General features: G+C 40.1%; 2 protein-coding genes across 2 annotated transcripts in view; both read right to left on the reverse strand.

Moving 5' to 3' along the window:
* The window catches only part of LOC139364734 (lysine (K)-specific demethylase 8), a 491,082-nt gene that overhangs the window by 173,602 nt on the left and 303,216 nt on the right, over positions 1-14,264 (reverse strand). The window lies entirely within an intron of this gene.
* LOC139423948 (heparan sulfate glucosamine 3-O-sulfotransferase 4-like) overlaps positions 7,593-14,264 on the reverse strand; it is an 88,337-nt gene continuing 81,665 nt past the window's right edge. Inside the window, exon 2 of the mRNA XM_071175605.1 lies at positions 7,593-8,457. Coding sequence (XP_071031706.1) covers positions 7,803-8,457 — 655 coding nt within the window. The 3' untranslated portion in view covers positions 7,593-7,802. The remainder of the gene's footprint in view (positions 8,458-14,264) is intronic.

Consider the following 14,264-nt stretch of genomic DNA (forward strand, 5'->3'; position numbering starts at 1 on the left):
ATAAGTCTGTAATGTCTTTCCTAATGTAATACATGTATGTAAATTGTAAAGTATTTTTGTCTGTAATGTATTGTTCGTTATGTGTCGGACCCCAGGAAGAAAAGCTTGTGGCCCTGTCCATGGTGAAGGGTCCTTCAGCCACACATTTGCCCATGCCACTCACGGTCTCAAGGTTTTCCTGTTATGCCATTCATACAAATGTATGACAGTTTGCATGTAAATCTTCAAAGCTGTTGAGCTAACAAGGAAAATATAATAATGACTGGTAAAATGTGGATCAACAAACATAGATGACAGCCACCAATGTTGAGATGGTAAGACGCGGTCACCGATTCTGTTGTTCACTGACAACACGTCTTACCTTGTTTGTTTGTGCCAGGTGTGTGGGGTTTGTCAAGTATGCATGCATTATGCACTCTTCCCTCAGAGAACTGACATTACTTTATTTTTGCATCATTTATGTAGTGTCAGAGTTAAGATGGAACAGAACAACAGTCCAATGTCCAAACATGAGAAAACCTGGTGCACCTTTTGGCATCCTGCCTTCTGTCAGGTTATCTCTCCATTCAATCCGCATCGTGGAAGTTCAGCTCTACAGCGTGATTGAAATTTAAAGTCAATGTTCCCGCTTTAGTGGAGACTGCATTCACAGTAAACTCTGCATATGTTGGCTCAATCTGAAATTACTTTTGAAATTTCTATCGCGGAATCTGTAATGCTTCAGCTTTACAGATTGACTAGAGCCTTAATACGTTTAAACTTTGCCTGTGTACCTCAGTTTTTGTGTCAGCTTAACAGATTGTATAGAGCCCTAATACGTTTGAACTTTGCCTGTGTACCTCAGCTTTTGTGTCAGTTTAACAGATTGACTAGAGCTCTAATACGTTTAAACTTTGCCTGTGCACCTCAGCTCGTGTCAGCTCTTGTATTGCCTGTAGGCTTTCGAAATGAGGTTCTGGAAGACTTCTCACTCTGTCACTTGCAAAACACGTGGAATACATATGCATTGGAAACGTCCAGAGTGACATGCCTTTCTGCAAATGCGCTGAAATACCAACCAGAGATTTCTAACCCTATGATCGTGGTAAATCCTGTGCATTGAATTGTCTTACAATGTAAGTAACTAGCTAAATCAACACATGTTGTATCACTGGTAATGGAGAACCATAACAATGTTGAGCAAATATGTACGTGTTATGATTAACAACTGCATAAAACCTCCCAGAAAAGTTTGATCAATTATTCAAATAATACCTGGGGCAATTCTAAATAAATGTTAACCATGAGGGTAAGCGTTTCCATTACCATTGTTCATTTCAAGTAACACTTTCAGAAATAGGACAGGAGGCTGTTTAATAATGGAGGCTTTCCAAATAATTTAATGCATGATCTGCACTAAGAGGGGGAGCTTGGATGACTAACTACATAAAGCAGACCATAGTTACATTCTGGCAGATAACTCCTCCCAATACACAAAATCCATTCTACTGTGCATACTTGACTGTGGGCTATACGTTTACATTACAAACCACAGACCAGCAATCCCGAACCCAATAAGCATTCAAATTAAAAACAGAAACATTTATTGACTACAAAGTGTAAAGGATAATATCGTTCATAAAGTTAGTCTCATCCAAAACAGTTTTGTAAGTGAGTTCTTCATGACTTACTTGAGGGTTGGGTTTTGATTCCGACAATGCTCACTTGCCCTTAAAGGCACGGCATACTAGATTCGGTTTGCTCCCAGCAGAATTAAGCTAGGCGAAGCGAACATCTGTGCCTTGCATACTCCTTTAAAAAACATTCGCTTGAAAAACGAGAAAAAAGCAACAAAATGACCGTTGAGATGGCGTAGCAACAACATAGACAAACAACTTCCTCAAAATAGTCATAATTAATAAATCAAGAAATCTGTAATTCATTTGGACTTTTTTTGCAGAGGTCTTAGACGCGCAATTTTACATCGAACTAAAATGTTTGGTGCAGTATTTCTCAGGTGAATTTTTTTGCATGAAAACTAGTCATCTCTCACTGAATGACAACAAACACATCATTGAAGAATCCCATCCATAGTTCCCACTCCTACTAGGAGTAGTACTGCTGACCAATCATCGATGAAGGGGCGTAGACTTCGGCTACCGAACTTCGAGTTGCCTTAAGAAAAAAAAAAATGTGCTCGAACAGACAGAAAAAAACCTGCCACACACCAAAACCAACAAAAATGTCACAAAATGTTGGCATAATATATGTGCGAACTGTTTTGACTGGGAAGCATGCGACAGGCTTAGCACTATACACAGCGGAAATGATTGCACTCTCTCCATTCCTTCCTCAGAACACACAGACAGTGAGACAGACCTGCCCATCAGAATATTGGATCTGACTTTGTTTACATAAAACGATTAATTGCAAAAAAAAATACATAACAAATATTGCGATAAACATCTTAGCTAGACATAAAATTGTACGACTAAACCCTTGGCAAAACACATCAAAATTCATTACAGATTTCTTGAGTTATATTAGATTTATGCTGACTATTTTGAGGAAGTAATACTGTCTCATTGGGGACAAAAATCAGTAACAGCCACATCGAACCACATCCCCAAAAATGAAATCCCTTTTTTTCTTAATGAGCAACAGAGAAACACATGCAGAATCAATGTGTTCAGTCGCTCTTTAAGAGGTTTGTTTATGTGGCCTCCAAGAATCTAATTCACAATACATACTGACCACACCTCTGACAAACATAATTAATGATTGCTGGCAAAAGGTTAATATCCACTCAGAATCAACAGTGTATTAATGAGCCCATTACCAATGATGGATCAAGAAATTAGTCTCCTTTAGGACGAGGAGCATATTGGATGCAGAGAGATATTGATTGGAAAAAATAATGCTTTTTATATAGACAACACTTTGTCCTGCTGTCCTGCTGGCATCAGAAGGGTGATCCCAGACAATACAGGCCTTCATGCACTATAAATGGTGTTGTAATTGATACTCGGAAACGAGGATGAAAAACAAGCTCACCCCTTCCCCTCCTCTACAACAACAGTTTACCTATTTAGAACCCCCCCCCCCCCCCCCCCCCCACACACACACACACACTCCTACAGGGATAGATGGATCATACACGTTCAATGGCTCTCGACAAGATCAGTTTAGGTCATGTAAATGATATGCTGGATATTGTTGAGATGCTTTCTAATGTACTTTACAGGAATTGTTTGTTTCCATTTGAGATTACATTTCGCTTTTAGCCAGTCAGAGTAAGATTGGACTGCAACGTAGCTAACAACTATGATTCTTTCTAGACATGATAAACTACTGTACTGTGTTAAAAAGGACCCTTCTCCTAACATATTTGATGACAAATTCATATTTTTAAAAGGCCCAATCTTAAATAACAAAACAAAATGATGTAACAATTTCACTAGAGAGAGAGAGAGAGAGAGAGAGAGAGAGAGAGAGAGAGAGAGTGTAAGGGCTAGATTCAATCCGGAGTGTGGGAGATGCGCGCTATAGCACGATTGAAATTTAAAGGCACTGTTCCCACGCTGCCAGAGGGTGTTTCTCAATATGCATAATACCACGCTCCACACTCTCATGCTCCGAGTGCATGCTCTGGCGACATTCTCTTGAATACGTTCTTGTGAGGACGAGAGTGTGGAGAACGCATAAAACATTACATTTGAGAAGCACTCATACTCCCCCTACTGTATTACCTCAGGCTACACCTCCCCATTCACTGAACCTTCTTCCAGCCAGGACAATGGATAACAGTAGACTAAACAACATATACACAAAGCAACCGTTTTACTTCATAACTGTCAGTTAGCTATATGTGAATCGTAATAATGTAGCTAACCAGATAGTTTAAAAGGCTAAATGGCCTAAAACTAATATTATGCAAGATAGATGTAAATTCTTTGTGGGTAGCTAGCTAACAATTATTCGTGGCTAGCTATTGTAACAGTAGTAGCTCGCCAGTTAGCCCTATTGACTTATTATGGGCTTGCGATCTACGTTACGAAGGCAGGTAAACATGCTAAACTGAACACAGCATGTATTCATTAACGTATCAAGATAAAATATTGTAGTCAGGCAACATATGAGATGTGAATAGGCAACATTTCAAAGTTAGAGTGTATTTTCTCTCTTCAACTCAAATAATGGCCGCCATTGATTTCAATAACATTTTGGTAATTTTTTTAAGTGGTTGTGGCATATGTCTTCGCATACTTTCCGTTAAAGCTTGCATCGATGCATGATTCAAAATATATACAAACAGAGTACGTCTTCGAAAAAACTGCATACAGAATGTTGTCAGAAATTACCTTTACATTTCAATTTCACTATAACTCGGATCTTCCACTCTCCGGATTGTATCTACGTGCTTCTACAACTGCATTGCTTGCTGTTTGGGGTTTTAGGCTGGGTTTCTGTACAGCACTTTGAGATATCAGCTGATGTAAGAAGGGCTATATAAATACATTTGATTTGATATCCAGCCCTTAGTTTATTTTTTTTCCAAGGGTAGATTTGCATCATTGTTGTTTACGTTCATGCCTTAATGTTCTTCTCCGTCATTCTGCGAGCTAGGCTATATATATAAAGAGCTTTTTTGATTGGACAGTAGGCTACTGTGAAGTACTGCGGATGCCACTTGCGAGGAAATTATACATGGTCTCTTTTATCTCCTTACAGGTATTGAGTGACAGACATTCATTTTCATTTGTACATTCGGGGAGCATGATGACAGCGTAACAATAGTGGTTGTGATGAGTGGGCGAGGCTCCTCCCGTTGTCTAAGTAGAGCTCCTCTCTCCTCTATCTCCTCACACCACCGCCGTGCCGAGCCAAAAACACCCCACGACCCCCATAGGGAGAATCATGTGGAGGACAGCTTTGCATGCCTTTCATACAATGGAACTCTCGCAAGGCGTCTCAAAGCACTACACTACTCCACCAACTGTGGACTGTACTTTGGTGCACAAAGAGAAGATACTTACATGCTTTGTTAACATTTGTATCTGTTTTCATGACACTTTAGGTATCTTTGTCCTTCCATGTGGCATCTCTGAACAATGTTTGAGGGGAATTTGAGGCACACAAATGTTGGATCGATCTTTGATCACCCTGTTGCATGCATAACTTCCTTGAAAATCAGGACATTTAAAACTTCCCTACAAAAAATGTCACTGTTGCGGCAGGATTGTTATCCTTCTGTAGAAACTGGCTCAAATTAGGATCCTACATCTGTATGTACTTCTACATATACCAAAGTTGTTGTTGCCACTTTGTCAAATCCAGTGTTTACATCTTTTTATTAGATTTGGTTTTACTGAGAAACCAAGTAGCTGTTCCCTAAAAGTAGGATTGATATTATGTTTTTCCTCTCAAACCTCTTGTTTAATCTCTTAGTTGTGCAGCCCTAGTTTCTCAAGCACACTGACTCAGCAGAATTTAAAAAAAAACTTAATAGCATGGACCCTAATTAAAAGGGAAGAACTCCTGCAAGCAATATCTGAAGGTTTGCTACATATTTAGAATGGAAAATGTTTAAATGAGTTGCCAGAAAAATAATTTGCTTTTGTGTGCAATATAGTGATTCGCTAGCTAGAATATTTTGTTTGTGTTTATTTGGCAAATGGAAAGTATTCTTTTTGCAAGAAATCCCATTTCTCCACCTCTAAGCATATGCATTCAATGCAGTTTCTTCATCGGAGTAAAACAAACACACTATTAAAACAGGCAGCAGAATCCCATTCAAATTTGATGATTTGATGCGACCTACCATTTTCCCCAAAGTAGTCAAACTATAAACAATCTTATTTATGACCCCGCATCTCTGTTCTAAACTGAACAAAGAGAGTAGTGCTAGACAGAGAGAATCATGTGAGGAATGAGAGTGTGCTCCGGGGACGGAGAGAGAGACAGAGGTTCAGAGGAAGACACCAGGGGATATCGGCACAGGGAAGCCTCAGTGGAAGGTGTGACTGGGAAACTGAGGCTCTGAGGTAAGTGTTCATGCTCAGTGCTCGAACGGGTAGTAGAGTTCTTACCTTGATTGAATCAATTGCTCTGTGTAACGAGCTGCTGCACCCAGCCTCCCCTGGGTGACAGGGGGGCCGGCAGAGATTGAACCAATCCAGCCTGTCATGGCCGACCAGGAAACAGGGAAGATGAACAGTGTAATGCATCATAGCTGTGGGCGACCATTGATGTGTAGAAGACTGCATTTATTGACTCATTGACTGTATTGATTGTCTCAATTGATGAAAAGTCCAGAGACAGTAGTAAGACAGCAGACAGAAGCACAGCAAGCTATGCAAAAAGGATGACGGTTCTTATTTCATGGAGTGAAACATAAAGTAACATTTATAGAAAAGCAGAAAAGGACTGTAAAACTCTTGTTATTATAATCCGTGCCATGTATACAAACCTGGATGAAGATGAGCACAAGTGGGTTGCAATGCAATGATGTACATTATGTTTCCTCAACAAGTAGACATATTCCAGTCAGATACATGATACTCTCAAAATAATGTGGGAGATTTACTGGGTAAACCTGTGCATATTAACATTTTGTCTGAAGCAAATCCTCAATTTGACATTGACAATGATGTTCCAGGCTTACTTAATTAACCCATTTGTCTCTTAATGACAGAAGACTGCGTGGCACCAGATGTTTGTTAACTCCCTTCTGTTGGGTTCTCCTCTGTTGTTCTTCACCTCATCGACTTAACAATAACAGGAGAACCTCATTGGCTCACAAATCTTACTGCAAATTTTGTTTTTGCAGTAGTTCTGTCACATTTATCATATAATATCTCTATATAAAATAGTTTTTAGAACAGTTTTCCTCCATTTATAATATACTTTGTGCACACCTCAAAATACTGTTACTTCAGATTAGTGGGCATAGGATACTTTGCATGGGTGTGACATTTACAGTAATCCCCTTGATGTGTGTGAGAAATACATTCTAGTTGATACACCATATGCCAATTCCAGCCTCACAAAGGATGATATACAAAAACAATTTGAAATATATGTACTGTACATTTGTTTAAAACATGTTACCTACGAGTGCAGGTCAACAAAAATATTGACTCTGACAAAATGAAAGCTCTGCTTTGGTAAACTTGGATTGACAAAGAAGGGATTGTCTCCATTTATAATACATATACGGACAACCTCAAATACGACATGAGGGTCACGTCAAGGGATAATTGTACTGTAAGATTCTTTTTTTTTTCTCTCTCTCTCTACAGAGTGTTGAAATAAATCATCCAGAATACTTCATGGCCTCAGTCATCTGAGTAGTATGACTGTTTTGTACTGTACGCTGGTGGGTGTGGGTGAAAGGGCAACAAACTGCACGGAAAGTAAAAGGAGAAGAAGCAGGCAGAATACACCCTTAGGGCTCAGGAGGTAAGGACACTTAACTTATCGCATGCATCGTCATAGTCGACATGATTCATGTATCAGCTCTATGTTTTTAAAACAAAAGGAATAAAATCATCTCCTCTTCACAAATATAAATATAATTGTATGTGTAGTATGTACAATAATGTTTTGCCACCATCAATGACATTAGTTTTGAGGGTGAGAATAGAAGCATATCGGTAAACTCTTTTTTCCTTATGGATACAGACACCTTCTCAAAGACAGCCATGATTGATTGACGTACTCAAGCGCTCTCTCAGAGGATGAAGCGGTAGGGACAGACAGTGGATGTGTTATTGAGAAAGGCTGGTGGTGTAGCTGTGGCTGTGACGTGGGGCAACAGTCTGTTAGTTCTGAGAGCCCCGAGAGTCACTGCCCTCCTCCAGCTCCCACTCAAAGTTCTGGCCAGTCATTTGGTAGAACATCATGTTAAAGGGTTTGAAGAACTTGTGCAGTCGGCGGATAACGTCCGGGTCAATTTTAGGGTGAGTTCTCCCCTTAGATTTGCCGAGACATCTCGGGGTGCTGCTGTCCTCTGGCTTCTTGAGACAAGGAAATCCCTTCGTTTTGTTGAAGTAAAAGTGTTTATCCGTGACGATCCGCTTGAGCCCAAGAAAGTCCTGTACCTTGCCCATCTCGCCAGCGGGATCAACAATAAGCCTCTCTCCACTGACAAAGTGCATCTGGGCGAGAGGGAAGTACTGCATCCACGTCTCCAAGTGGAGCGCGTAGATCCCTATACGTAGAGCACTCCACGACGCATCTATTAGGCCCAGCGTCCGGTTCTTAAAAGCCAAAACCTCAAAGGTTGGGATCTCAGGTTTCTTGGACAGAGTCTGTGTGTAGTCTGAAATAGCCCTGGTGACAGGGTTGCGAACCACAATGATTAACTTGATGTCCCTGGCCATCGTGTGGATGCGTTTGGGGGCGTGGCTAGTCACAAAGTAGCTGGGTGTCTTCTCCATGGTGATTTGTCCCTCCAGCGTCGAAGGCATCAGGTCTCTGTGAACACAAAGCAGCAGTTAGCTCAGCTCTGTTAATACTGAACTCTCTGCACCTACTGCAACACAAATGAGGTACTCAAGGAAAGGGTAAAATAACATTTGGTATTTATGGAGCAATAAATTATTTGAAATTACAAGTGAAAATAACTGTTATTATCACTGGATATTAGGTAGCGAGGAGAAACATACAGCTTATTTCATCCGTGGAGTAATATGGGCAAGATAAAAGAAGCGGAAGATGTAACGGCAAGTGAGCAAGCATGCTCATTGCCTAATTGGCTCCATCTGTGTTACTCCAGGAGCTGTTTTGGAACTTTAATAATGAGTTCACTGCATATCATTAATACTGCTGGTGCCTGGGGTATTGTTTTGTCATACATTTATTCTGTGTGCTCCACACTGTGTGCCTGCCTTGAGTTCCATTCCTTAGCATTCACTCCCACTTCTGCGTTGTGTGCAACACACTCATTCCTTTTCTTTCTTAAGGTTAGAGGCTGTTCATTGAAGGGAATAGTGATTAATTATACGATTCCCTGTGATCATTTGTAGTAGACCAGAAATGCCCCTGCCTTGAGAGATTTATCTCAGGGATAACAGGAAACCATTTGCCAGTGCCGCAAATATTATGTTCAACTTTGTCTCTGGGACTAAGTTGGGGGATAAATCAATGTGGAAGCAAATGTAATTCATACATACGAAAGAGAGTTTAGTTCCTACAGTTTCTCTGTTTTCCTCTATGGATAATGAAGCATTATGTTTACCTCCAGCAAATCGATATTAAATGCTTACATTGTTTTTCATTGCAATCCATGTTCTATTTGTTTAGACATGATTACAGTCTAAATTGGCCACATTAAAAGCTGTGAATGGTGTAGCCTTTATGTACTTACACCAAATAGAAACATGAAATACAATACAAATGTATGAACACTGTAATACATAAATAAATGCTACTGCTTTGATCATGTTTTACAATCTCCTTGATGTATAAAAGTCATTCTATTTTTAGTCATGCTATATTTTCTTTGAATATTTGTGAAATCCACATCTCGTAACTATTCCATTCCTTCAAAACAAATGATTCCACTTTCACAGATACAGAGAGTACAATGTTTTCTCAATTTAGATTGTCATCAGCATAGACTTAAAGATGGTACAATGTAGCCACATCAATCGTTTGCATCCTGGACACATTCTATAGGGACTGTTCTCTTTGCAAAGAATCCAATTTACTGGGAGAAACAAATCAAGTGTTATGTGCATACATATTGACCCCCCCCCCCCCCCCCCCCCCCCCTCACACCACATAAACACACACATGGACACTGGCCCTCAAGACACACAAGTGGCCTGGTGATGTCATTTCTGTAACAATATTGCACTCCTGATGGGTAATTTCCCCCTGGATTCTGTTTGGCTCAAGTTACTATAGAGGCTGTGGCTATTTCTTAGGCTGTAATTGGATTTAAAACATACCTACAGATTGCATAGTGACTGGAAGGAGTATTAGTTTTCATTACATTCCATCAATGTTCCACACTTCCTCAGTGGGGTAATGAATGGCTAAAGATTTTTTTCTCCCTTCAAGGTCTTCAGCTGATGGCTATTTAAAGTCAAGTCTAAAGCATGTTAGATGGTAGCGAGGGTGTGCCATCACTGTGTATGAGAACTAAAGCACAGAGAGAGGAAACTCAATAAAACACACCACAATGAATCGCTTTGAAACAACCTATGTACTGCACATCCTATATAGAACCATAAGCACAAAATAGCATGTCTCAACAGTAATGAGTCATGCCTCTTTGACACAAACATCCCATTGACAGGACAGATAAATGATTCTCAAGGTGACCTCTTCTATATACGTCAGCCACATCATAAGCCATTGTCCTCATCAGGCTTCATTAAAAAAAATATAGAGGTTGAACAAGCGCGCGATACCTTCATCTCTGATAGAGGTCGAACTCATTTTGATTGAGAAGGAATCCGTCATGGATCGTGTACATCGAAAATGTCAGTGGAACAGGGAGGCGGAACAGAAATCACAATGCTGATAAACAAGCTAATTGTCCTGCATGCGCCAGGCAGATTGCTCCTCTGGCCTTGCACTCTGGCGAAACTGAAGTAAACAACAGCAAAGAGTTAACTCTCATATCTCTACCCATCAGCTGTTGAGCTCAATGTGGGTCATTCAGGTGGGTAAGTAAATAAAACACAGAACGCTAAAGAGGCCCGGCGAACCATCTGCTGTTTACTCAGTCAGACCACATAACACATCTCTTAACATTTAGCTCTTGTACCATAACAGCAGACCCTCTAATGTATACACTAAGGGCTGGATTCAATCCTAATCGCTGTCGTTCAGCGATAAGCTCGCTTGAAATGTAAATGTAACATCTGATTGAGCCAACATATGCAGCGTTTACCGTTTAATGCAGTCTCCGCTCCATGACAATAGGGCTACAACGCGGAACTTCGGCAATTCGGATTGAATCCAGTCCTATCTAACATAAGTTTAAGGACTTCCCGTTTCCTGGAAGACAAGTGAGTCACTCACGTCCTGCTCCTGAAGCATATGGGGATGCAGTGGTTGTACGACAGAGTACATGGTGGTCGTGCTTGTACCAACTTAGAGACAGGAGAAAAAACTGCGTGACTACTACATATTATGACGACAAAGCTGCAGTTCTCAACATGAGAGGGTAGAAAAGGTCATTTCAATAAGTACATGCTTTTCTGCAAGCATGCTTTTCTGAAGTAGTACAATGTAAACAGGAAAAAGTGATCTTTAAAATGCATTTTCATTTGCTGCTTTGAAGTTAAAAGCAATTGCAATTCCTTCTCTTCATGATTTCTAATATACAGAGGAAAAAAGAGGAGGATGACAGCACTGATCATTTCTGCCAGGTGTTTCAAACTCATGCAAATGGAATGTCCTTTGAATCCTCCAACCAATGGATAGCTACAGATGTTGGCCCAGACTCAGACAAACACCTATTATAATATAGTTGCTCCGCCAGATTGGGTGCCACTATCTGTGCACTGTGAACTGGGTATAGGTTCACTCCACCGACCATCACAGCTTTGAACCATTTCACATAGAGACAAAAATGAATGCTAAATTCACACGTCTGGAGTGGTTACAAAAGATTCAGGAAATGCATATTTTCTTTCAACACGCAGACTACCAACAGTGCCATTTCATGACCATCTCTTAAACGCCTACTGAGGAAGTCTTCTGCTACACTCACTATGAGTGGGCTCTGGAACATGCCCATGCATTTCCCTCAATGAATATGTTTCATTACGCCCTGTCAAAACCATTAAAGAAGAAAATGTTGAGGCATGACGAGTTGGGGATAATATTCATTTGCATCCCAGACACTAATAAGGCCAAGCTGTTTCTTGGAGCATAGAAAACATTGCTGCTGAGAGACTTGGTCATTTCTAATAAAACACTGGCACAGTAATAAAAGCTGCTCCAATCTCTCATTTGGCTTCATCGTGGCACTGGTACTGAATCGAACTCACAAAGCCATATCATGTCAATGGCATTTGTACAATCCTTGAGCAGTCCACACACAGTGGGTCCTATCCAGCGAGAAAACAACATTTGTTTTTTTGTCATGAGGAATACTGTAAATGGACTTATTCGGTCTTTGTTAGTGGATGAAGGCATTATTTTGAGAAGAAAAGCGGGTTATGTTGCAAAACACTTGTAGCAGCTGTGTGCTGGCACACTTCCATCTCCCAGCTTTGCCATGTTACTTGGTATGTGTAATGAGCACAACATTGGTGTACAATTTGCTAGTGCGAAAAGAGGTTGTTGAATTAAAACATGACACAGCCTCCCCGCTGTAAATAAGCCCATTATACTGCAGATGAACTGTGTGCTTCAATGGAACAGTTAAGGAGAGAACTGACAGCTGGTCCTGATCAAAACCTTTTTCCCGCTCTCTTCTTGAGATCCCCTGAAGACCATTCCACTTCCAACAGTGGGGGAGCCAGGCACTTTCTCTACCCACAACAGCAGACTGGCGCGCTGAGATCTGAAGCAATGTTCACATTCTCTTTGGACATAGAACATCGTGAAATAAAACAAAGGCAAGGGAAAAAAAACTTTATGGACCCTTGGAATATCATAAACTGCATGATTAGGTCATTGTTATTATACATTGGCCAGTAAATTAGCCTATTTTTCACATTAAAGCCAGAGGAGGAGAATAGGAGCAATCGCATTTCAAGGATTCTAAAGATATTATCGGCAGCTTTCAAGTTCATTTTCTGTGTCACTCTTTTAAGTTCAGTGGCTTAGATCAGAACCGAAACTGTACTCTGCAGATCCATCCCTAAGAAAAAAATATTTTCAAACATTACTGTTTTTATCAGCACTCAAATGCACAGGTCTACAATACTAGGAACATGCCACTCATTTGAATATATATGCTGTTACTTCTAAATGTTCCTCGCTTGTGTTTGTTTATGTGCATTTGGATGAACTGATGAGAGTGCTTCAGGCTACACATATACAATTTGCTCACAATAGCCCTCTATATTATACGATTGGTGTTGCAATTACAACAACAAGCAGATGTGATGGCCTGTAATTCTGCTTCAGAGCACCGCAGTGAATAGACAAGTACAAATTATCAGTCACCCTCATTGTCTCTCAATGTCATTTATTTACCTTACCCAAACACAGTCAAGAATATATTGGAATAAAATAAAAGCCCAGACAGTAATTGCTGGTCACACCTGAGTATACCAGAAGCAAAGAGTAAAATGTGTATTCAGGGCATTTTTGCAGATCTGGTTCAGTTATGCAGAACCAATTAACAATATGACAGATTGAACTTGATAGATTTCCTATCCTGCATTGGAATAACAGCTAGGAACACTCATCTGGCCACTTAGGAGATTCGGCTGCAGCTGATCATGGATGTAAGAAACTCCACACATCTCTCTCATACTAAGACCTTTGCATGAGTGATGAGTGAAGGACATCTATTAGTGCGTGGATAAGCATGTGAGCGTAAAATATAGAAAACCACTTCACATCAGAGAAAGCCCCATACGGCTCACACCACCGTCCGAATAAAGTGACATAAAACCATCCATGGATGACGTTCAATATGGTTTACCATATTGCTGTTAGACAGTACAGTGCATACGGTCATTGTACTATACATGTTTAACTACAGGAAGTTTTAAGTTGAATTCTTGATCCAGGAATCATGGAATCCAAAAAGCAAAAGAACTAAAATATATGTTTGACTTAATAACTCAAATGGCTTTAGATTCTGAATTTGACATTTTTGTGATTTTACAGTTTGTGCATTAATCTTAAAATAGTGTAGCCAGGTGGGACTAGGGCTGTAGCGGTCATGAAATTTTGTCAGCCGGGTGATCGTCAAGGTAATAACTGCCAGTCTCACGGTAATTAACTGTAATTAACATAAACACATTTAGCATCTCCTGGCTTCCACGCATAGCCTACACGACACTGATGCAGACGTTTGGAACATCTACATTTGAACAAGTCTAATAAATCCATGTAATATAGCCTACACCATCTTAATACATCCATTATTTATTTTAGACAGGTCTAAAGAATCATGATATGAAGAGAATGTAGTATATTTCAGAAGAACAGAATAGCATACTCTGAGCTGTCCTTATGTTAGGCCCTGATCTGGCTGTGCCATATGGCTGTGGGCTACACTAGTTCATTTAGCAGACAAGATTTGCTTAGAATTCCGTGGCATCATTTTCTGTTATTTTATAGTATGAAGAATACAATTGAAC

Source organism: Oncorhynchus clarkii, chromosome 13 (assembly GCF_045791955.1).
Source record: "Oncorhynchus clarkii lewisi isolate Uvic-CL-2024 chromosome 13, UVic_Ocla_1.0, whole genome shotgun sequence".
Taxonomy (NCBI): domain Eukaryota; kingdom Metazoa; phylum Chordata; class Actinopteri; order Salmoniformes; family Salmonidae; genus Oncorhynchus; species Oncorhynchus clarkii.